This window comes from Bos grunniens, chromosome 17, assembly GCF_055505025.1.
Source record: "Bos grunniens cultivar Pamir isolate PY7600 chromosome 17, Bosgru_T2T1.0, whole genome shotgun sequence".
Classification (NCBI taxonomy): domain Eukaryota; kingdom Metazoa; phylum Chordata; class Mammalia; order Artiodactyla; family Bovidae; genus Bos; species Bos grunniens.
In genome coordinates this window covers 11,613,482-11,639,707 of record NC_141181.1, presented here as the reverse complement: position 1 = coordinate 11,639,707, position 26,226 = coordinate 11,613,482, and the positions used below count along the sequence as shown (strand labels likewise).

Here is a 26,226-nt window from a genome sequence, read left to right as displayed (position 1 = left end):
AGAACTGACTCCTTGGGAAAGACCCTGATGTTGAATAGGAGCTATTCAAAAGGACATGCCACAAGCTCAGAAAGAACTTCAAGAGTTTAATTTTTTAAAGATAGTGGCAGGATTAGAGGTATAAACTTGCATAACCTCCCAAGATTTGTTGGGAACAACATCCATTTTCATAGATAAGCTGTGGTATACTTGTAAAACTAAATTAAATTGCTTTAAAATCATGATATGTGCTATGGTAGATGGTAGAAAGGTCTAAGCTTGAATCCCAGCTTGGCCTCTTAGATAAATAACTTTGATGACATCTGCACTATTTCTTAGCTTCCGTGTCCTCATTTTTGAAATGGTCATATGTATTGCGAGATGAAAAATTACATATATGGATAGCTTGGCACACAGTAAAAATTCAATAAATGATAGCTCAGATGGTAAAGAATCTGCCTGCAATGTAGGAGACCCAGGTTCAATCCTGGGGTCAGGAAGATCCCCTGGAGAAGGAATAGGCAACCCACTCCAGTATTCTTGCCTGGAGAACCCCATGGACAGAGGAGCCTGGTGGGCTACAGTCTATGGTGTCGCAAAGGGTTCATGACTAAGCAACTAACAGACACACACCAGCATTATTATTACCCCTCAGTGAAATAAAAAGCTATCAGACCCATAGCTCTGCTATGTGTATTATTTGTCAATAGCTGAGAAGAAAATCAATTTAGCTAAGCACTGTTTTCTGAAAATCTTCCATTATGCAATGAATTAAATACCATAATTTGAACACATACTCTGCAAGACAGGCACATAAAGTCTTGGTATCTATTTTCCAGGGGACAGAGTAAAAGAACTAACACTGTTTACCTGAGTATCAGATACTGCCAATGCATTCTTTTTTTCCTTTCTTATTGGTAAAAGAATGTTCTGTGTTTCAGAAATGGAATGGAATTTTATATTACTGATGTTGTAAATATTGCATTTTATGATTCTGTTCTCACTTTTTTATAACAAAATTATGAATAATCTTCTTCCACATGTAGGAATAGTTCAGTTCTCCAAAAAAAAAAATCATGAAATGTTTCGGGAATATTCCAAATGCAGATATCATGAGAGGTGCACTCATTACTTTATACTATTTGTTTTGTGGAACAACTGAAATGATATTGAGAAAGCTTGACAGTATAGGCAAATTAGTAAATAAAATAATTATTTTACTTAGAATTTTAAGCAAATTTGCAGATTTCTAGGACTAAATTGATCATATTAATTTAACTCTCAAAGATCTTTCTTGAAGTGTAATGTTCAAGAAAAAATGGATGAAATGAGATAGTGAAGACTTTGTGTAACTATTTATCAAAACCATAGGGGAAATTATTATTTTTATGTAGTAAAAATGGGTTCACTGAAGCTTTTTATATGTGTGTTTCTGAAAGCTGATCTATTTTTGATGGAAGAACATTTTGCATGAGGTTTGAACGGCTGAGGATTGTTAAACTGCAATATACACAAACAAAAAAACAAGCTCAGTGAACAAGAAACACAAAACAGGATAAATACAACTACTGCCAGGTGAGGCAAGTTGTTTTTCTCCCAAAGGAGCTACAGATCCCCAACACGTCCAAAATTATCTGGAACTTGCTCTAACAAATAATGCTAGAGAAAAAGGCTTTCTACTATAAATTGTGTGCCCCACTCAATGAATGTGCAGTGCTAAAGCCAGTATAATTGTTAATATAACATCTGAAATATAAGCATTATATGCTGCTTAAAGGATTTGCACATTTAAAAGTTAGCAATAGATTTAGAAACCAGTCTTTCTTTGCAAGGGGAAGAGTCAAATATTTTCTTATGGGAAAGCTACAGATTATTTGTATAAGTTAAAGGACAAGGTTAAAATGTTAGACAAATATTAATTCCAGTTTTCTATATGCAGTGCACAGGTGCAACTGGAACAGCATATTATATGGTATAATCATTAAATTCATTCAACCAGACCTTAGAGAGTTAAAAACATATATTCTGAGGAACAGGACTCCTCGGTCCAAAGAATGAGAATGAAATAGTGCAGAATATTTGTGTATCAAGGTGATTCCAGTTTCCAACTGGGAAAACAGGACTGTTAACACCCACATCCCCTGACAACTGTCCAATTATGTATATCACACTTGGCCTACTGTTTGCAGTAGAAGTAATCAATAAAGGATGTGGTTGAGTGAACATAGATTTTGGTTGAACCAATGCATGAAAACTTAATCATTTACTCAGAGAGAAGAAATCAAATAGAGCAGAGATGAAACAGCCACTGAGGGGTTTGTTGATTGTGCCACCAAGTTTGTGGGCCACAGATGAAAGTAATAAGGCAAATGGAATCAGTGACAGGAGAAAATGTAAAAAGCTATTCTTAATTTCATGAATTAATAGAAATGTTTTGATGTATGTTTCAGGGTCATTTTTAGGAAATTTCGCATCAAAGCCTGGATGTTCCATTTTAAAGAATATATGAAAATTACTAGGGCATGTCATTTCTCTCAAGCAAGAAGAAATTAATTTTCAGCTATAACAGAAATGCAATTTTCACACTTGAAACTTTGTACTGATTGATTTAAAGATCTCCACTGTGGAAAGTTTTCAAGGAAATAATTTAACCCGAGTTTGCAAAAAAATTTACATTTGGTAAGGAATAAACCCAGAGATGGACTAGTGGTGACCAGTATGTCTTCAACAACTCTCATTTTTGTGATTTTTTCCCCTAGATTTAAAAAAAAAATCATTCTGATTATTTGAAGAATTTCAGTAAACAAGGCGGGAAAATGCCATAAGGAAAATAAAGATATTTCCCTCTGTATTTACTCAAATTGTTTATCTATGTAATAATAATATTTACTTGGTAATTTCTCAACTCAGTCTGTCTTTGTTTTATGGACTATAATTCTGGCTTTTATAGCTGTGTCATAGGCAATTGTTCTCATTTTAGAACACTGACTTTTTTTTCACTAGATTCCAAGTAGGAGGGAAAAGACATTGTAAATGCTTATTTTCTGTTATGCTACTTAAACCCCTGTGCAATTAATATTATTCAGACCAACAGCAAAAATAACAAGCCCCGCTCACTATTAAAACCTTCATCAATAACCCTAACACCAGGGCTGAGTCTACCATTACCAAACAGGCTACTGTATTACCAAGTCCCTAGTCTTGAGGGAATGTGGCATGTTTTCCAATTGAAAGCTTAGTATAAATTCTTATAACCATTTTAGAACCTCCCAGCCTTGCAGCTTATTCACCTTTCATGCACGCTCAGTTGATGGCCTTAAACACACACTTATCCTAGACATGGCTATCCTCTTCCATTTCCTTTAAAGAGATGAAATATGTTTATAGAGATAGGACTCCCATTAGTGAAACTTGTGCAATTGCACAGGGTAGGAGAGAGAGATTTAGAGATGATGCTAAGCTTCATATGCAGCTTGATTTATTTTCCAGTCGCCACCACCATAATTTCCTCTATTTTGGTTGTGCTCCACATCTTGCATGTTCCTGCTAATCTGAGGACAGTTTAGGACTATGAAAGGGTGTGTGTGTGTGTGTGTGTGTGTGTATGTATGCAGGTACATGCCAGAGAACACTAAGCTCTTGAAGTGAAATTTTCTAAAAATGAACACAGAATGTATATCAAAGTATTTGTGGTGATGAGTGGACTCAATTTAATAATGTGTATCAGATATCTCATGAGTTTGATCCCTGGGTTGGGAAGATCCCCAGGAGAAGGAAATGGCAAGCTACTCCAGTATTCTTGCCTGGAAAATCCCATGGACAGAGGGGCCTGGCGGGCTCACAAAAGAGTCGGAAATGACTTAGTGACTAAACAACAACAACAATCAGGTATCTAGGGTGCTGTTTTCCTGCAGGTATAGAATTTTTGTTTTTGAAACGTTTCTAGAGTTACTTTGCACAAATAGTGAAAGAATATGCCGTGGTTTACACTGCCCTGCTTGGTACTCCAAAAACAGCAAAAAAAAGCTGCAAAATGGCAGATTTGGATTGGAAAGCTTACAGTGGCCTTGGGACACTTTCTTCAAGACCTTGGAGGAACCCTTTTCTGTACTCTTCTGTGCATTACCTGGCTACGCATGTGTTCAGTCAAGTTCAATCCTTTGTGACCCCGTGGACTGTAGCCCACCAGGCTCCTCTGTTCATGGAATTTCCCAGGCAAGAATACAGTGATTTGCCATTTCCTCCTCCAGGGGATCTTCCTGACCCAGAGATAGAACCTGTGTCTCCTGCATTGGCAGGTGGATTCTTTACCATTGTATCACATTTATACAATTAAGAACCCATATCTACCATACAAATCACTGATGACTTCATTGGTATTTTAGTAGATAGGAATTCTTGCAAGAGGAATTAACTTCATTTAGTATAAAAGTGAGCTGAGAATACATTTTATTGTCCATTATATGTTTTCCCCAAGGCAGGTTGTTAGACTACTCTAACAGTTATTAGATTGCTGTTACTCGGTTGCCTCTATCCTCCCCAAAACACGTCATACTTCATGATAAATCAAATATAGCTGGATCCGAGAGTCTCCAATCAAGATGGTGGAATAGAAGGAGATCACATTCTTCCACAAATACATCAAAAATACACCTACATGTGAAACAGTTCTGACAGAATGCCTACTGAATGCTGGCAGAAGATCTCTGACAGCCAAAATTGTAAGAAAGATTACCACATATCTAGGTAGGATGAAAAAAGGAGGGCAAAGGAACCGTTATAGGACCTGTGTCCTGAGGAGGGAACTGTGAAAGAGGAAGAGTTCTCTCACTCCGAGAAGCCTCTTCACCGGTAAGGAGATCAGCTGGACAGAAAGGCAGCCTCAGAGGCTTAGACAAGAGTGCAGCAACCATCTTGCAGCAGGTAGAACAGAGAGAGAGAGAGAGAGAGAGACCTGCACAGATGGTCTGAGTCCCCTCGCTGCACTCCCCAGCCCAAGATGCATATTTGCTGGTGTGCACAGGAGCTGAGTGCTGAAACCCAGGCTTCAGGGGACAGACCTGGGGGAAGGACTGGGGTTGGCTGTGCAGAGACAGCCTAAAGGGGCTAGAGGGTGGGACAGACTGCAAGTTGGGGGTATATTCAGAAGGAGTCTAGAAGTGAAGCATTACTATTAACAGGCACACAGAGGGAGGGGCAGGGGTCCCCTCTCTGTGTGCCAGCAGAGCTGGTGTGGCTCTGCTCCTACAAGTTTGGCAACATGCAGGTGCCAGAAGGTTGCCCACACATGGGAGCAGGGCTGAAATCAGAGCCAATCCCCAGAGGCCACACCACTTAGGAAGCAGAGCTGAAATCTGAATCCTCTCCACATGGTTGTGTGATCTGTGAATTTTTGCCACTGCTGCTGCTGGGGTTAGTCACTGCAGACTCTGAGGATACACACACACTGGGATGGGGCCAGGGTCTGGGATGCTTCCATAGCTCCCACGGCAGGTCCAGGCAGGAGGCATAACCCTCCCAGACTTCAGACAATATTACAAAGCTACAGTAATTGAAACAGTGTGGTATTGGCATTACTGTGGTTCTGGCACCCGACCTCAGTGGATCTGTGCCTACACATCTACACTGGTGGCTTTGTGAATGCAGTGCCTCAGGGACACCAGGGCACACTGCCTGCATTCCCATGGTTGAGGCACTGTCAAGAGCAGTTCCCCACACAATGCACTTTGTAAGCCCACACAATGAACGGCAGGGGACACCACAGAACTCACTTCCTGGTGGACAGTCCCTGAGGAGGAATACTCAGTGGCTTCTCTCCCAGTGGGAGTGCTCTGGTTGTGCAGAGAGGACCCAAATAAACAAAATAAGAAATGAAAGAGGATAAATAACAACTGATACCACAGAAATTCAGAAAAATAAGAGAATACTATGAATAACGATCAATATGCCAACGAATTTGACAGTCTAGAAAAATGAACTAGCTTCTAGAAACATACAGGACACCAAAGCTGAATCAAGAAGAAACAGTAATTTGAAGTTACTGATCACTGGAAGTGAAATAGAATATGTAAAAACAGAAATAAAAACAAAACTCCCTGCAAACTAAAGTCAGTCCCAGATGGCTTTAATGTGGAATTCTACTGAACATACAAAGAATTCATACCAATCCTTATCAAACTCTTCCAAAAGACTGAAAGAAGGGGATACCCCCCAATATCATTCTATAAAGGCATTACCCTGATACCAAAACCAGACAAAGATAGTACCAAAAAAGAAAATTAAAGGCCAATATTTTTTATAAGTGTAGATGCAAAAATTCTTCACAAAATATTAGCAAACTGAATCCAACAACACGTAAAAACAGTAAGAACAACATGCTAAAAAATCTCTTTTAAACATATCAAAAAATAAAATACTTAGGAATAAACCCTACAAAGGTGAAAGATCTATATGCTGAGAATTATATAACACTGATTAATTGAAGACAATACAAAGAGATGGAAAGATAACCCATACTCTTGGATTGGAGGAATTAATAGTGTTTAAAATGGCCATACTTCCCAAAGCACTCTACAGATTTAATGAGATCCCTATCAAATTACCCATGACATTTTTCATAGAATTAAAACATATAATCTTAGAATTTATATGCAGCCATAAAATACCCAGAATTGCCATAGAAATCTTGAGCAAAAACAACAAAGCAGGAGCCACAACCATCCAAGATTTAAGACAATACTACAAAGCTAAAGTAATTAAAAGAGTGTGCTATTTGTACAAGAGCAGACGAATGTATTAATGGAACAAAATAGAGAGCCCAGAAGTAAACCAACACACCTATTGTCAATTAATCTTTGACAAAGAAAGTACAGTGGAGAAAAAGTCTCTTTAGCAAGTTGTGTTCAGAAAGTTGAACAGCCACTTTTATTTTTTATTTTTATTTTTAAAAAATTTTATTATTATTATTATTATTTTTTACTTTACAATACTGTATTGGTTTTGCCATACATCAACATGAATCCACCACAGGTGTACACATGTTCCCCACCCTGAACCCCCCTCCCACCTCCCTCCCCATACCATCCCTCTGGGTCATCCCAGTGCACCAGCCCCAAGCTTCCTGTATCCTGCATTGGACCTGGACTGGCAATTCATTTCTTATATGATATTATACATGTTTTAATGCCATTCTCCCAAATCATCCCCCCTCCCTCTCCCATAGAGTCCAAAAGACTGTTTTATACATCTGTGTCTCTTTTGCTGTCTCGCATACAGGGTTGTCATTACCATCTTTCTAAATTCCATATATATGCATTAGTATACTGTATTGGTGTTTTTCTTTCTGGCTTACTTCACTCTGTATAATAGGCTCTGGTTTCATCCACCTCATTAGAACTGATTCAAATGTATTCTTTTTAATGGCTGAGTAATACTCCATTGTGTATATGTACCACAGCTTTCTTATCCATTCATCTGCTGATGGACATCTAGATTGCTTCCATGTCCTGCCTATTATAAACAGTGCTGCAACGAACATTGGGGTACACGTGTCTCTTTCAATTCTGGTTTCCTGGGTGTGTATGCCCAGCAGTGGGATTGCTGGGTTGTATGGCAGTTCTATTTCAGTTTTTTAAGGAATCTCCACACTGTTCTCCATAGTGGCTATACTAGTTTGCATTCCCACCAACAGTGTAAGAGGGTTCCCTTTTCTCCACATCCTCTCCAGCATTTATTGCTTGTAGACTTTTGGATCGCAGCCATTCTGACTGGCGTGAAATGGTACCTCATAGTGGTTTTGATTTGCATTTCTCTGATAATGAGTGATGTTGAGCATCTTTTCATGTGTTTGTTAGCCATCTGTATGTCTTCTTTGGAGGAATGTCTATTTAGTTCTTTGGCCCATTTTTTGATTGGGTCATTTATTTTTCTGGAATTGAGCTGCAGGAGTTGCTTGTATATTTTTGAGATTAGTTGTTTGTCAGTTGCTTCATTTGCTATTATTTTCTCCCATTCTGAGGGCTGCCTTTTCACCTTGCTAATAGTTTCCTTTGTTGTGCAGAAGCTTTTAAGTTCAATTAGGTCCCATTTGTTTATTTTTGCTTTTATTTCCAATATTCTGGGAGGTGGGTCATAGAGGACCCTGCGGTGATGTATGTCGGAGAGAGTTTTGCCTATGTTCTCCTCTAGGAGTTTTATAGTTTCTGGTCTTACATTTAGATCTTTAATCCATTTTGAGTTTATTTTTGTGTATGGTGCTAGAAAGTGTTCTAGTTTCATTCTTTTACAAGTGGTTGACCAGTTTTCCCAGCACCACTTGTTAAAGAGATTGTCTTTAATCCATTGTATATTCTTGCCTCCTTTGTCAAAGATAAGGTGTCCATATGTGCGTGGATTTATCTCTGGGCTTTCTATTTTGTTCCATTGATCTATATTTCTGTCTTTGTGCCAGTACCATACTGTATTGATGACTGTGGCTTTGTAGTAGAGCCTGAAGTCAGGTAGGTTGATTCCTCCAGTTCCATTCTTCTTTCTCAAGATTGCTTTGGCTATTCGAGGTTTTTTGTATTTCCATACAAATTGTGAAATTATTTGTTCTAGCTCTGTGAAGAATACCGTTGGTAGCTTGATAGGGATTGCATTGAATCTATAAATTGCTTTGGGTAGTATACTCATTTTCACTATATTGATTTTTCCAATCCATGAACATGGTACATTTCTCCATCTATTAGTGTCCTCTTTGATTTCTTTCACCAGTGTTTTATAGTTTTCTATGTATAGGTCTTTAGTTTCTTTAGGTAGATATATTCCTAAGTATTTTATTCTTTCCGTTGCAATGGTGAATGGAATTATTTCCTTAATTTCTCTTTCTGTTTTCTCATTATTAGTGTATAGGAATGCAAGGGATTTCTGTGTGTTGATTTTATATCCTGCAACTTTACTATAATCATTGATTAGTTCTAGTAATTTTCTGGTGGAGTCTTTAGGGTTTTCTGTATAGAGGATCATGTCATCTGCAAATAGTGAGAGTTTTACTTCTTCTTTTCCAATTTGGATTCCTTTTATTTCTTTTTCTGCTCTGATCGCTGTGGCCAAAACTTCCAAAACTATGTTGAATAGTAGTGGTGAGAGTGGGCACCCTTGTCTTGTTCCTGACTTTAGAGGAAATGCTTTGAATTTTTCACCATTGAGGATCATGTTTGCTGTGGGTTTGTCATATATAGCTTTTATTATGTTGAGGTATGTTCCTTCTATTCATGCTTTCTGGAGAGTTCTTATCATAAATGGATGTTGAATTTTGTCAAAGGCTTTCTCTGCATCTATTGAGATAATCATATGGTTTTTATTTTTCAGTTTGTTAATGTGGTGTATTACATTGATTGATTTGCGGATATTGAAGAATGCTTGCATCCCTGTGATAAAGCCCACTTGGTCATGATCTTTTTAATGTGTTGTTGGATTCTGATTGCTAGAATTTTGTTAAGGATTTTTGCATCTATGTTCATCAGTGATATTGGCCTGTAGTTTTCTTTTTTTGTGGGATCTTTGTCAGGTTTTGGTATTAGGGTGATGGTGGCCTCATAGAATGAGTTTGGAAATTTACCTTCCTCTGCAATTTTCTGGAAGAGTTTGAGCAGGATAGGTGTTAGCTCTTCTCTAAATTTTTGGTAGAATTCAGCTGTGAAGCCGTCTGGACCTGGGCTTTTGTTTGCTGGAAGATTTTTGATTACAGTTTCAATTTCTGTGCTTGTGATGGGTCTGTTAAGATTTTCTATTTCTTCCTGGTCCAGTTTTGGAAAGTTGTACTTTTCTAGAATTTGTCCATTTCTTCCACGTTGTCCATTTTATTGGCATATAATTGTTGATAGTCTCTTATGATCCTTTGTATTTCTGTGTTGTCTGTTGTGATCTCTCCATTTTCATTTCTAATTTTATTGATTTGATTTTTCTCTCTTTGTTTCTTGATGAGTCTGGCTAATGGTTTGTCAATTTTATTTATCCTTTCAAAGAACCAGCTTTTGGCTTTGTTGATTTTTGCTATGGTCTCTTTTGTTTCTTTTGCATTTATTTCTGCTCTAATTTTTAAGATTTCTTTCCTTCTACTAACCCTGGGGTTCTTCATTTCTTCCTTTTCTAGTTGCTTTAGGTGTAGGGTTAGGTTATTTATTTGACTTTTTTCTTGTTTCTTGAGGTATGCCTGTATTGCTATGAACTTTCCCCTTAGGACTGCTTTTAAAGTGTCCCACAGGTTTTTGGTTGTTGTGTTTTCATTTTCATTAGTTTCTATGCAAATTTTGATTTCTTTTTGATTTCTTCCATGATTTGTTGGTTATTTAGCAGCGTGTTGTTCAGCCTCCATATGTTGGTATTTTTAATATTTTTTATCCTGTAATTGAGATCTAATCTTACTGCATTGTGGTCAGAAAAGATGCTTGGAATGATTTCAATTTTTTTGAATTTACCAAGGCTGGATTTATGGCCCAGGATGTGATCTCTCCTGGAGAAGGTTCCATGTGCACTTGAGAAAAAGGTGAAATTCATTGTTTTTGGGTGAAATGTCCTATAGATATCAATTAGGTCTAACTGGTCTATTGTGTCATTTAAAGTTTGTTTTCTTTGTTAATATTCTGTTTAATTGATCTATCCATAGGTGTGAGTGGGGTATTAAAGTCTCCCACTATTATTGTGTTATTGTTAATTTCCCCTTTCATACTAGTTAGCATTTGTCTTATTGTGGTGCTCCTATGTTGGGTGCATATATATTTATAATTGTTATATCTTCTTCTTAGATTGATCCTTTGATCATTATGTAGTGTCCTTCTTTGTCTCTTTTTACAGCCTTTGGTTTAAAGTCTATTTTATCTGATATGAGTAATGCTACTCCTGCTTTCTTTTGATCTCTATTTGCATGGAATATCTTTTCCAGCCCTTCACTTTCAGTCTGTATGTGTCCCCTGTTTTGAGGTGGGTCTCTGTAGACAACATATATAGGGGTCTTGTTTTTGTATCCATTCAGCCAGTCTTTGTCTTTTAGTTGGGGCATTCAACCCATTTACATTTAAGGTAATTATTTTAAGTATGATCCTGTTGCCATTTACTTTATTGTTTTGGGTTCGAGTTTGTACACCGTTTTTATGTCTCCTGTCTAGAGAATATCCTTTAGCATTTGTTGGAGAGCTGGTTTGGTGGTGTTGAATTCTCTGAGCTTTTGCTTGTCTGTAAAGCTTTTGATTTCTCCTTTGTATTTGAATGAGATCCTTGCTGGGTACAGTAATCTGGGCTGTAGATTATTTTCTTTCATCACTTTAAGTATGTCTTGTCATTCCCTCCTGTCCTGAAGAGTTTCTATTGAAAGATCAGCTGTTATCCTTATGGTAATCCCCTTGTGTGTTATTTGTTGCTTTTCCCTTGCTGCTTTTAATATTTGTTCTTTGTGTTTGATCTTTGTTAATTTGATTACTATGTGTCTTGGGGTGTTTCGCCTTGAGTTTATTCTGTTTGGGACTCTCTGGGTTTCTTGGACTTGGGTGATTATTTCCTTCTCCATTTTAGGGAAGTTTTCAACTATTTTCTCCTCAAGTATTTTCTCATGATCTTTCTTTTTGTCTTTTTCTTCCGGGACTCCTATGATTTGAATGTTGTGGAATTTAATATTGTCCTGGAGGTCTCTGAGATTGTCCTCATCTCTTTTAATTTGTTTTCCTTTTTTCCTCTTTGACAGCCACTTTTAAATCAATGATATTAGAACAATCCCTTGCACTGTTCACAAAAATAAACTCAAAATGGCTTAAAGATTTAAATATAAGACATGACACCATAAAACTCCTAGAAGACAACATGAGCAAAACATTCTCTGACATAAATTATAGCAATGTTTTTGTAGATCAGTCTCGCAAGTCAATGTAAATATAAGTGAAGTCATTTAGTCAGGTCCAGCTCTTTTGTGACCCCATGGACTGTAGCCCACCAGGCTCCTCTGTCCATGGAATTTTCTGGGCAAGAATACTGGAGTGGGTTTCCATTTCCTTCTCCAGGGGATCTTCCTGACCCAGGGATGGAACACAGGTCTCTCGCACTGCAGGCAAACGCTTTACAGTCTGAGCCACCAGGGAAGCTCAATGTAAATAAAAGCAAGGCTATTAAACAAATGGGACTGAATTAAACTTACTTTTTTGCACAGCAAAAGAACCCATAAACAAAATGATAAGATAACCTACAGACTGTGAGAAAATCTTTGTAAACCATGCAAATAACAGGGCTTAATTTCCAAAATATACAAATACTTCATACAACTCAATATGTAAAAAATGAACAACTCAATCAAAAATGGGCAGAAGACCTAAATAGACATTTCTCCAAAGAAGACATACAGATGGCCAATAGAGACATGGAAAAATGATTAACTTTGCTAATTATTAGAGAGATGCAAAACAACACTACAATCACCTCACACTGATTAGAATGGCCAACATTAAAAAGTCTACAAACAATAAATGGTGGAGAGAGTATGGAGAAAAGGGAACTCTCCTACAGTGTTGGTAGGAATATAAATTAGTGCAGCCACTATGGAAAACAGTATGGACATTGCTTAAAAAACTAAAAACAGAACTACGATATGAGCCAGCAATCCCATTCCTGAGCTTCTATCCAGAAGAGACAAAAATTCTCATTCTAAAAGATTCATCCACCACAAAGTTTATAGCAGCACTATTTATAACAGCCATGGAAGCAACCTGAGGGTCCATCAACAGATGAATGGATAAAGATGTGGTATATATATGCAACAGAATATTACTCAGTCATAAAAAAGAATGAAATAACGCCATTCGGAGCAGCATGGATGGACCTCGAGATTATCATATGAGGTGAAGTTGTCAGAGAAAGACAAATATCACATGATATCACTTATATGTGGAATTTAAAATATGATGCAAACGGATTTATAAAACAGAAACAGATTCACAGACAGAAAACAAACTTATGGTTACCAAAGGGGAAGAGGGTGAAAGGATAAAATGGGAGTTTCAGATTAGCAGATACAAACTACCATATATAAAATAAACAACAAAGTCCTACTATATATCACAGGGAACTATATTCAATATCCTGTAACAAACCATAATGGAAAAGAATATAAAATATTCTTTTATGAACAAAGTGATATATATGTATCACTTTGCTATATATCAGATACTACCACAATGTTGTAAATCAATATATATATATATATATACATAGAGTTGAAGTAGAGTTGATTTATATATATATATATATATATATATATATATATGGATATATATGTGGACCCTTTTTATCAAATAATGCTTAAGCAGCCAAATTAAAACATTTGACTGTTGTTGTCGTAAAACTAATTGTTCAGCTCTCCCCTCAGGTTTTACGGTATTGCTGCTATTTACTTGCTAAGTTGTGTCTAATTCTTTGGGACCCCATAAACTGCAGCAAGCTAGGCTTCCCTGTCCTTCACCATCTCATTGATTTTGCTTAAACTCATGTCCACTGAGTCCATGATGCCATGCAACCATCTCATACTCTGTCACCCACTTCTCCTCCTGCCCTCGATCTTTCCCAGCACCTGGATCTTTTCCAGTGAGTCAGCTCTTCCCATCAGGTGGCCCAAGTATTAGAGTTCAGCATCAGTCCTTCCAATGAATATTCAGGGTTGATTTTCTTTAAGATTGACTGGTTTGATCTCTGCAGTCCAAGGGACTCTCAAGAGTCTTTTCTTCAGCACCACAGTTTGAAATAATCAATTCTTCAGTGCTCAGCTTTATTTTGGTCCAACTCTTACATCTATATGTGACTACTGGAAAAACTACAGCTTTGACTATACCGACCTTTGTCAGCAAAGTGATGTCTCTGCTTTTTAATACACTGTCTAGCTTTGTCATAGCTTTACTTCCAACAAATAAGTGTCTTTTAATTTTGTGGCTGCAGTCACTGTCTGCCTTGGTTTTGGAGCCAAAGAAAATGAAGTCTGTCACCGTTTTCATTTTGTCCCTATCTATTTGCCATAAAGTGATGGGGTCAAGATGCCATGATCTTAGTTTTTTGAATGTTAAATTTTAAGCCAGCTTTTTCTCTCTCCTCTTTCACCTTCATCAAAAGGTATACAATATAGATGAGAAATTCAAATCGTGGAGTGGAAAATAAAATATTCCAGATGAGACCCCAGTTTAACAGGTGAGAAGTATTTTAAGATGACCACAGGTTTTCAGAAGTTTCAAAAATAACTATAAAGACTATCAGTAACCAAAGGTGAAGACCAACGCTTGTTTTGTGACACAGTTAGTGCTCAATACAACAGGTTATAGAAGAAAAGATTTTTCCCTGAAGTTTTATCTCTTTGGTTATATTAAAACACAATGTCATTTTGTAGAAATTATTTTATAAGCATGTTAAGGGATGCATTTATTTAACTGTCTAGGCTTAGGCTAGGTCTGCTGCTACAAGGCAAGACAAATCATCCAATTGTTTCCTACTGATTCTAAACAGGGTTCACAGCAGACTCAAGCAATTAAATAATCAAAATGAGCTGAACAAAACGGTACAGAGTTGGTGTGCTCCAGACAGACATTAAATTGAATCCTTACATATCTCTTTTTTGTGTGTTCAAACATCTGCTTCTTTCCAGTGATTGTTTGGAAAAGAAAAGTTTAAGGGATAGCGAGGTTGATCATCCACAGGACGGTTATCAACCTTCATTTGAAGGGACCACAATGCTCACAGGTTGCTTGCTTTACCCCTGGCTGGCCCTGCCTTCCTAGAGTATATGTCCATACCCTTCTTATAAACATGTCTGTCCCAATCGTTCATCCAGCGAAGACTGCAGTGCACTTAATTTATTTTGTTCGGCACCTTACACTTCATTGGTGTTGGTGTTTTGATATTTAATTAATTATTTAGTTAATATTTAATGATTATTATATTGGCAATGATAATTACATAATGAAGATCCATTTTCAACGCATTAGACATTCTAAGTGCCTTTGGAATAATAATTTTACCTTTTAAAACACCACCAGTTGTATGTATTTACAACTGAAATACAGATAGGAACAAATCAGAATTTGACACAATCTATATTTACTTCTGGGCTTCCCTGGTGGCTCAGCAGTAAAGAATCTGCCTGCCGACGTAGGAAACGCAGGTTCGATCCTTGGGTCGGGAAGATCCCCTTGAGAAGGAAAGGGCAACCCAGTCAAGTATTCTTGTCTGGGAAATCCCATGGGCAGAGTAGGCTGGAAGGCTACAGTCCATGGGGTTGCAAGCGGGTCGGACAGAAGTGGACTAAACAACAATAACAACAATATTTACTAGTGCTATTACTACTACATAGTAATACTCTGTATTACTACTACATAGTTAATACTACTACTACAAAACTATTTAAAAGCTATATCTTGGATATAAGGTAACATACCAAAAACCAAGGCCATAACTTTGATAACTTTTCTTATTCTTACTCTATCTTGGCTAAATATAATGCAGTGATTAAATGGAGTACACAACGATCACAATATGATGAGTGAATGCCATATCATATATTTTCCATGGAAAAAATTGTATCACAAGTTGTTTATGTATATTTTTGTTCAATTTTTCTGTTTTAAATGAAACACTGGGAATATTGTTTTTGCACCTGATCGTTTATCCAGATGTGCTCAAAGGAGAGATGGATGTCTTAATGGTAGAAGCATAAAATGGAAGTTTTCCTCAAAGAAGAGATCTGGAAAGGTTACGGTGAACCACAGTCACTGAAGCATACTGCCTATGTGCTCTCTGCTTTTTTAACCTGTGAGAGGTGACCTGATTTTCTCCTCTCATTCAAGGTCATCACCAAACTTCCAGAAATTTAAAACATAAAATAATATGGAGGAGGAACAGACAAAGAAGAGTTTAGGTGCAAGTTTAAAAATACCACCTTGGCTTAAAATAACTTATGATGAAAGGGTCACTTAAGAAGGGCACTGCTTAAAATTTAAGCAGGCAGTAATGGAAAGTGACAGACCTCAAACAATCTAAGTCTTTCACAGTTGAGTGAATTCACAGTGACAGCAAGACAAGGATGTGCAAACTCACCTCTGCAGGACCTTGGCCGTGGCTTCATAGGCTCTCCCCAGGCTGAGATCATCATCCAGGTCTGCAGAGATTTTGCCGTAAGTGTTGAGGACCTATGGGGAAAGAGCAATACATATTAAACATATAACATGACCAGATTCACTGATGTTTCGTTTCAAAACAGAAAAGATCCAAATTAATAGTTGTTTTTCAGGTCACCATAAAATTTTTTTATTAAAAATTCATGTTGGTTTGGTTTATTTTTATCTATTGTATTACTCGTTTCACAGTGATCTCTTTGAGCCTTGACAGTGAAGTCTTACTTTTGTAAAAATAATTCTTTTCCTGCACAATCCAAAATCTTCCAATTGATATAACTTAGGTGTTAATAAAAACTGAATGGGTTACAACATTATTTGAAAATATAGGACTATTATCTTAGGTAATATAAGGCAGATTACAATAGTCTACTAGGGTAGGTTAAATATCACTTCTCTTCCTATAAATAGCTGTTTGAAAAGCATGAATTTAGGTGCCAGGCAATTTCTAAATCTATCGTTTTATTAGAGGCATATCTCACAGTTTGTACACGTGTTCAGAATACACTAAAACTATTTCTTACAAATGTACTTCATTACCAACAATCTCTTCAATAATCAAAAGATTATGGCTGCCACAGCCAAACATATGATCTTAATTTAACACTGACATCTCATGGTATGATTTTCCTTTTTGTTCTATTTCCTTTTCAAGGGCTAGAAGGAGGAAAATAAAATTCCTTCTTCCTCCTTCATTGTTACTTGACCCAACCTATTACACACATGAAGACACAGGAAATCTCTAAAGACCTCTATGGAAATCCTTTTTGCACATTTTCTAAGAAAGAATTAGTGAAAGTCATTTGACAGCGTTGAGAGAGAGTCAGCATGAGGGAAGATGGACATTCAGGATGTGTCTTCAACCTGAATTAGGCATCTTAGAAAGTTTGCATGTTAGAGACAATGTTGCTATTCATCTTTACTTTCTTAAAGTTAATATTTAGGAAATAATTTTAGTGAGGCCATGGTGATACCTCCTAATTTGTGTGTGTCTGTGTGTGGTTTACTAGTGACTGTTTGACATAATATTGATATTAAAACTTACTGATACATCTTGACCCGGTGTTGTAATTCCTGTTAAACCTGTGAAGTTCAACAATTCGATTCTTATTTTTAAGCCTCTTAGTAAGTCTTGTATGAACCTGAGAATTTTCTGTTCACTCTGTCCTGCACAAATGACTGTCTGATATGACATGACATAGAGCTTTCTGAGTAAAAGGACAGAATCTTTGAATTTTGTGAATTTATAAGAGACTTTATTAAATCCAAACATCAAAATATTTAGGAAGAGACTGTCTAGTGTCTCTTTTGGCCTATACATGTTTTATATGACATTCTAGAAATTTAAAGATCAAATATTACTATATTTTTATGTCAAAAACAATTTATTCAGTAAATATTGTTATTGGATGCCAGTGCTGTGATAGACCCTGCATGCTTGCGTGCCAAGTTGCTTCAGTCATGTCTGACTCTTTGCGACCCCATGGACTATTATATATAGCCTGCCAGGCTCCTCTGTCCATGGAATTCTCCAGGCAAGAATACCGGAGTATGGTTGCCATGCCCTCCTCCAAGGGAATCTTCCTGACCCAGAGATCGATCCTGGATCTCCTGCAGCTCTTGTGCTACAGGTGGATTCTTTACCGCTGAGCCACTGGGAAAGCCCAATATTAGACCCTGGAAAATCTTACAGAGAAGAAAGCATGCCTACAGACCTTCAAGGCATTTACAGTCTAGTGGTACAGAGGTTTGCACTGACGCAGCTGTCTGAATTAGTAATGACTGAAGACAAGTTTCTCCAGAGCTTCAACTGCTTATCCTGCACCATGCTCCCATGCCCCTGCTCACTGTGAACCCGGAAGCAGTAATGTAACATCTGGAAGTACCCAGCATTATCCTAGGACTGTGCCTCCTTTGACCATGGTTAGGAGGATAGGTGCCCAAGACAGATAGGTAAACACTTCAGTATTGATGGTTCTTCTCCCACACAAGTATGCAGCACTCCCAGGGAGCAGCCGGGGCAAATACCAGCTCAGTCTGGGCTTCTAGTTTTGACCTTGGACTTGGTTTTACAGAAGCTTCCTCATGGAACATGATGGGGTTGGCTTGAATGAACACTCACCTTAGAGGAAGAAGACTGGGATGCAAGATGCACTTCTACTACACCCAACACATCTGGCCTAAGAAATCTCCCTGAGAAGCTTTCCTCAGAAGCAGAAATGAAAACCTCCCTGAGAGGTGTGAGATAATACAGAGAGCTATTTGAACTTGGGATGAGAATTTTCTGGGACTCTGCTAACCAGCTATCAGGGAAGAGCTCCTGGAGAACCCCTCCTCAGAGTAAAGACAACACATTCCATTTGTGACTTGAGAGAGTTCATCACTCAGGTTCAACACTTTACCTAAAAATAGGAAGTATACAGGCAGTGTGAAAAATATAGTTCATTACTGGCCCAAAGGGGAATACATTATATATACACACACACACATATATAATATACATATATATGGTATGTGGAAAAATAACATAACATTATAAATTGTGTAGAAAATAACTGTTGGTGGGAATGTAAATTGCTGCAGCCACTAAGGAAAATAGTAGGGAGGTTCCCTAAAAAACTAAAAGTAGAGCTACCATATGATCCAGCAATCCCACTCCTGGGCATATATCCAGAAAAGACAAAATCTCTAATTTAAAAAGATATGTGCCATACAATATTGTAAAGTAATTAACCTCCAATTAAAATAAATAAATTTGTATTTTTTTAAAAAAAGATAAAGGCCCTTATTTAAAGGCCTTTCCCATTTGAGGATTAAAGGAATATGCTTATCTCCTTCAAAAAAAAAAAAAAAGATACACGCGTGCCAACGTGCACTGAAGCACTGTTTACAAGACGTGGAAGCCACCTAAACGTCCATCGACAGATGAGTGGATAAACAAGATGTTGTATATGTACACAGTGGAATACTACTGAGCCACGAAGAATGAAATAACGCCATTTGCAGCAAATGGATGGCCCTAGAGATTAGCATACTAAGTGAAGTAAGTCAGACAAAGATAAATAGTATAGGATATCATCTATATGTGGAATCCAAAAAATAATACAAAAGTATCTATGTACAAAATAGAAACAGAGTCACAGACATAGAAAACAAACTGTTAATTATCAAAGAGTAAAGGGAGAGATAAATTAGGAGTACAGGATTAACAGATATACACTACTATGCATAAAATAGATAAGCAACAAAGGTTAACTTTGGGGACACTGTTCAATATCTTGTAATAACTTATAATGGAAAATAATCTGAAAAAAAAACTGATTCACTTTGCTGTATATCTGAAACTAACAACATATTGTAAATCAATTATTCTTCAATTCAAAAAATGAATATTAAATACCTCAAAAAAACTCAAATTGTGTAGAAAATAAAGATGTGTTATATTGACCTTACAGTAAGTTATGTTACCTGCTTTTTAATTAAGGTACAATTTGCAAATTAATGAATATCGATCAACTTAAATCACTAGACAAATAGTGGAATCTTCTTTACAAAGAATACTTTAAGTGAGAAAATACAGTGTGGAAATCTGAAAGATCCACTGTATTTGATTGAATATCCCTGTGGCATGCAATTTGTTGGAAACAAATCTAGTGTCTGGAAGGTTAAATTCTGTCATCACAAATCAAAGATAAGAGAAGAGAAAAAAGAATATCAGGTGCAAAGTATTTTGATGCATTCAAAACTCATTGTCATGGTGGTCATTTAGTCGCTAAGTCTAGGGGAAGGGAAATTCATAGTTTTTGTCTTTTCTACTTTCTAGGCAGCTCAATGTGTTTGGTGAAAATGCCACATCAAAGATGGTGCAGTTGGCTGCCTGGTTTCCCATCATTCCAAAGTTTCAAGGTTTAATGCTTAGGGAAAGGAGGGGAAATACTTTTCTGTCTCCTTCTGGCATGGCACAGAGCATGCACAACTCAAACTAATAAAGATCCGTGGCATGAAGTTTAAAATGGGTTTCTGCACTCTGGCTGGTGACCCAAACTGCCATTGTTTCTGTAGGAAAATAACCCATGGAAAATGACATCTAAAATAAGTTACAGCATCTAGCCCATTTGAGATGGTAATTTTGTAGCTTTTCAAAATTTTCAGTAATCTCCGCTTCTTTTATTTCAGATTTTTGGTAATTTTCTATACACATTTCTTTGTCCACTTACTACCTTCCTCCCACTACTCTCTTCCTTAGTTAATGCAATACTTGAAACCAGTTGGGACTTTTATTCTGAGGGCATTGACCAGGCTTTGGAAGGGCCTTATGGGAAATTAATCAAATCTCCCTCTGGGTGCTCAAATTTTCTTTAAATACCTTAGACTCGAGTCAGACAGGCTTACTACTGAGCTAAGTGACATGTGTCAAGTGACTTAGTATCTGTGCGTTTTATTTCCTTGGGTATAACATTGAAATGAATAAAGTCTACCTTGAAAAGATGTTATAAGGTTCTACTCCTAAGGATTTGAATGAAGCACCTGCTTAGTTTTCCCAAGTCTTATCTAACGGAGTGGTTCTCAAACGGGGGTTGTTTGCCTCATAGGGGATATTTGGCAATGTCTGGACATGTTTTAGGCTGTCATAATTGGGAGAAGCCAGGGATGCAGCCCAACAGCCTATATACCCCCTTCTCCCATGACAAAGAAGTGACCAGTTCCAAATGTAAATAGCACTGCCATTGAGAAATTCTCATCTAGTCTTTGCTAGAACAATTTTCCTGATGGGAGACTATACTCCTGTGAGACTAGGCACTGAATCATTGGAGAGTTACGTGAAAAAAGTTTTTTAGTTAAGTTGAATCAAAATCTATACTCTGCCTGCTAGCCAAGGTTGTGTTTTGTGGGACAAGATAAGTCCATTCCTCTTTCATGTGATGGTTCTTCCCATACCTGAAAGAGCTATGTTTTCCTCCTTAAAGCCTCCAAACTCACAGAGGCATCCAGGACACTCCCAAACAAGTGAGGATGAAACCCCAACAGTTTTGCTCAACATTTGAACATTTTATTTCAAATTTTGTCTACAAGTCTAAGAGTTCTGGAAGAGTTTAAATAAACCCAACTGCACCAAAATACATTTATAAAACCACAACAGGGATCCATCAGACTTGTCTGTAAATAAGAAGTTATGAGCCCATTGCCTGGGGTGCATTTTTTAAAATCTTTTTCTTCCTTGCCCACCATAAAAAGGCAGCAGAGCGAACGTTTTGTTATACAGCCCTACACAAAACCTGAATTGTGTCACTTTATAACCAAGGTGCACCACTGAGCTCTACACTGTGCATTACTTTGAAGAGAAAAAGGAAATGATACAGATTTATTCTTGTGCAATAAGAAATACAGAAATAAAAAAATCAAGTTTGCCATCTTGAGCTTGAAATCATTGTCAAATCTTATCGGAAATACATTTATTCTGATTTCTGGCAATCTAACCCCCTTTAGCCATTTCACAGTTGGTGAGCAGAAAGGATGTTTCTGCCTCATTTACAGCGTCTGAACATGATTCAGACAATCAACTGCAACATTAGTCAAAGAAATCAGTGGCTAATGATTTCTGACAAGCGCTGCAGTAACAGGCTGAGGACCAGACTGGGCAGCAATGGCACTGAGAGCATTTTACTAGTGACAGCAATAGGCGATGGGAGAAGGCGATAAAAATGAGGGTAAACAGAACTGTTTCCCCATCACGTAAAGGCTCTTATACACTTTCTGCAAAGGCATGGTATCTGACATGCAGTAAATACAGTAATCTTTTGCTTCAAATATGTTATATTGAATGAACACTGAGGACAATCAAGTGTGCAGCTCTGCAAACGATAACACATGAAGTAGTTAAATATTCTGCATTCTGCTGAAACTATACCCTTAAGTTAGGAGTAGTCTAGCATTACTATTTATATTGATCATTTGGACTGTGTATTCTTTCTCCCTGAAATGCATTACTCATCATTTAAACTGTTACAAACTGACTGTTTACATCACCTGACACAGAAAGGGAAGGCTGATGGCCCAGTGCAGAAAGAACCGAGTGTTAAAAGACTGAGTTCTTGCTTCTCTTAGGCCTCAAGCTCAGACTGTGACCCTGGACAGGTCACTTGGTTACCTTGAGCTTCAGTTTCCAAGTCTGAAAGATAAAGGGGTAGGACCAAAGGATCTAGAATTCTCTGTTCCAAAAATGTGATTTTGATTTTAGACTACGTTGATATATTAAGTAGTTGAAGATATGTCCTAATTATTTTCAATCATTTATCTTTGGCTTCAAAATCCCTGATGAATTTATCTTATGTTTAATTTTTTTAAAACAAGAGAAACTAAATGATAAGTCATTTCATTCACTTAAAATTTTATTTTCAACCTTTCTCCCTTATTTGAAAAATATTGCATATTCTTAATGAACTGCTTTAAAAAAAATATCCCTACCATGGAGTAAGTGATAACAAGAAAGGCTAAATCTACAAAGCTTTTGGTTCATATTAAACAGTGATTGTTACATACACAATGATCAGTGCTGTTCAAAGATAGTAAATATTTTTATACCTTGAAATATTTAAAAATTGGATGAAAATTCACTGTGAATTTCACTTAAATTCATAAACTGAATTAGAATTGCTGGTTAATCTCTCACATACTAGGAGTTTACATTGCATTTTCAAAAGCTGCTGCTGCTGCTGCTGCTAAGTCGCTTCAGTCGTGTCCAACTCTGTGTGACCCCATAGACGGCAGCACACTAGGCTCCCCCATCCCTGGGATTCTCCAGGTAAGAACACTGGAGTGGGTTGCTATTTCCTTCTCCAATACATGAAAGTGAAAAGTGAAAGTGAAGTCGCTCAGTCGTGTCCGACTCTCAGCGACCCCATGGACTGTAGCCCACCAGGCTCCTCTGTCCATGGGATTTTCCAGGCAAGAGTACTGGAGTGGGGTGCCATTGCCTTCTCCGTTTCAAAAAGCTATAAGGGTAGAAATAAATCTCAAAAATTTCCAAGAATTTTCTTTCACTAAAAGCTCTCTATACATACATTCAATATATAGATGACCCTCAAACTCCAAAACAATGAAACAGAATTCCACTTACAAACAAAAGTTTCCTCAGTAGTAAATTGGAACATATTACTTAAAACTGTCATTTTCTAAATCAGTCAATATATGTGTGTACTATATTAACAAGAGACATGTTCACAAAGAATTTTTATTCGAATTCTCAATTATTATTTTCTATGCAGTAAATCAGAAAGCATGGAAACATTTATCTTGTACAGCCCAATCATGGTGTGAGTTATATTTACAGCTCCTTGAAAAGAAAATTTCCCTGCCCTTTATTTCCTGTTTGGGAAATCCACAGGAGGTTTTGCTGTGTGTTTTGTAGAAGGCCCTTGACCAAAGGCATCACTGAGGTGGCCAGACAGGAAAAGTTCTATTCAGTGGAAGAATAGAGTGATCAGTTAGCTCAGTCATGTTCTCTGAGGAAATTCAGGAACACCACACAGAGGGGGCAGAAGTGAGAAGGTGCTCAAAGGCCACCAAGAGTGTGGTCGAGTCACGTCAACAGAGTGGGCCAGACAGACGACTACTGCTAAGAGGGTGATGAGGAAACGGAGCCCCTCTTCTCCCAGGACTCCTCCAGTTCCCAAGAGTCTTTCAGTTTGTGAAGCCAACTGTCCACTGACCCTAGGGACTCACGGGCTGTGCTCTCCCTTCTGGCCATGGGAATCTTTACAAGCAATGACTTACCAGAGGTCATCTGCATGAGCCTCTTTCTTGCACCCAAAGGAAAAAGCTGAGAAGTGCTGAGAGTTAAAAGAGTTCTGTGGAACTCAAGTGGCAAGTAAATAACTTCAAGCCTTTCTCCCCTTCCATGTTTATCAGTGAAAAATGATACAGGCGGATTCTTTCTACAGCGAGAGTTGATGCAGGTTACATAAAATGATTAGAGATTTCACTGTCAGAAAAGATTTGAAGGGAAATTTTTGCATATTTTTTAAACTAACAAAGTCTCCAGTTCCACTCACTGGAAAAGACCCTGATGCTGGCAAAGACTGAAGGCAAAAGAAGAGAGTGGCAGAGGATGTGATGTTTGGATAGCATCACCGATTCAATGGACATGAACTTGGGCAAACTCCGGGAGATGGTGAGGTACAGGGAGGCCTGGCCTGTTGCAGTCCATGGGGTCACACAGAGTTGGACAGGACTGAGCACACACACACAACTGTTGAATGACTGTGGTTGAGTTATGGAGGGTACTGGTAATACAGTACCTGCAGGAGCATTAGGACAACAATGTTTATAGGAGGATGAAAAGGGAGTGTGAAGAATGATTATGTTATACTTATGATAACATTACCAGCCATTTCAGTTGTCTGCTATTTATGGAGACTAAAGAGGGTGGTGGCAAACAGAATCAAATGAAGAGCCCATCAAATTTAATTTGGCCAAACAGGTACTGTCACTTTGACCATGCAGAAATGGCAACATGTATGTCTTACTGGAACGTGCAGGACTCTGGAAACCTCCCTCCAGCCCCAAAGACCTCCTGCTGTCAGGAATCAACTCAGATCTCTCCATCTCCATGCCCCTCTGCCTGTACTGCTCTTTCTGATTTCATGCACGACTCTTCTGGTGGGCAGACACACACATACATACACACACACACACACACACACACACACACACACGTACTCTACTCCGTGCTGTTTCACCGCTGAGTAAAGCACCATATGTATCTACTTAATAATGTTTCTCTCTCTCCAATTAGATCACAGGTGCCACAAGATCAGGAACGATATCTGTTTTTCTCTCTGTTGTACCCTTAGCTCCTAGTCTTATGATAATGTAGAAGTGAAGAGACGCAGGTTTGATCCCTGGGTCAGAAGATCCCTTGGAGGAGGAAATGGTAATCCATTCCAATATTCTTGACTGGGAAATCCCATGGACAGAGGAGTCTGGTGGGCTACAGTCCATAGGGTCACACAGAGTTGGACACAACTGAGCACACACACAACTGTTGAATGAATGTGGTAGAGCTTTGGAAGGTCCTGGTGATACAGTACCTGTAGGAGCATTAATGTGGATATAATGAGCTGTTGTATTACATAATATAATATTGTATATAAATATTTACTTGGCTCAAAGGAAATAAGCTCATATATTAAGTATTATATAATATTAATATATTACATATAATGTATATCAGAGCTTAATATATATAATTATATTATATACTGTTTTGCTTTATAACTCACTCAATAAGGAAAAAATACAGCACTTTAAAACTATGGTAAACAGAAAGCATGTGAACATTTTTAGTTAACAGCCATCCTGGAGAGTTCAAGTATCATAACAGCAAACAAGTCAGACTCCTAAAGGAAGATTCAAATGACATTTTTTTTTTTTTTTGCTGTGCCAGATGGCTTGTGGGATTTTAGTTCCCCAACCAGGGATTAAACCTGGGGCTGCAGCAGTGAAAGCTATGAGTCCTGACCACTGGAACGCCAGGGAAGTCCCTATATGACATTTTAAAATGACAAGAATTCCCCTATCTAAATGTGTGCCTATTTCATCTGGTCAAATTTCTAACTAAACAACTTCCCCCATTATGAGCCCAAGTGGAATTTAGCAAGGAGGAAGATTAGAGGCTGAAATTATGTTAGATTCGTCATGGTATCTTGAGTCATTCTTCCTCCCTGTAGAAGGATTATAGATCACTTTTTTCCTCTCTTTTAATCTAGACAACTACAGTTTCTACTCTAAAAGCAACAAGTCGGAGAGCTGAGCAATGAAAAGCCACTAGCTCAGTGATACACCAAGCTCCTCAGCTTCCCCTGAAATGGCCACTTACCAACCTCCCTCCATTGGACCATTTTGCACAAAACGGTTTCTGGTTCCACAGGGAAGGCTCACGGAGGGTTCTATATTAGCAAGTGATGACCTGGAAGGTTTTAATAAACACTGATCCTGCGACAATTTCTGTATTTCTGCATGAACCAATTACCACTAGGAGATTTGTCTTTCCCGTGGAGGAAAAACCATCATC

The 26,226-nt window shown here is 37.7% G+C and overlaps 1 protein-coding gene across 1 annotated transcript in view; it reads right to left on the bottom strand.

The window, feature by feature from the left end:
- TTC29 (tetratricopeptide repeat domain 29) overlaps window positions 1-26,226 on the bottom strand; it is a 279,515-nt gene that overhangs the window by 140,603 nt on the left and 112,686 nt on the right. Inside the window, exon 9 of the mRNA XM_086346476.1 lies at window positions 16,078-16,169. Coding sequence (XP_086202602.1) covers window positions 16,078-16,169 — 92 coding nt within the window. The remainder of the gene's footprint in view (window positions 1-16,077; window positions 16,170-26,226) is intronic.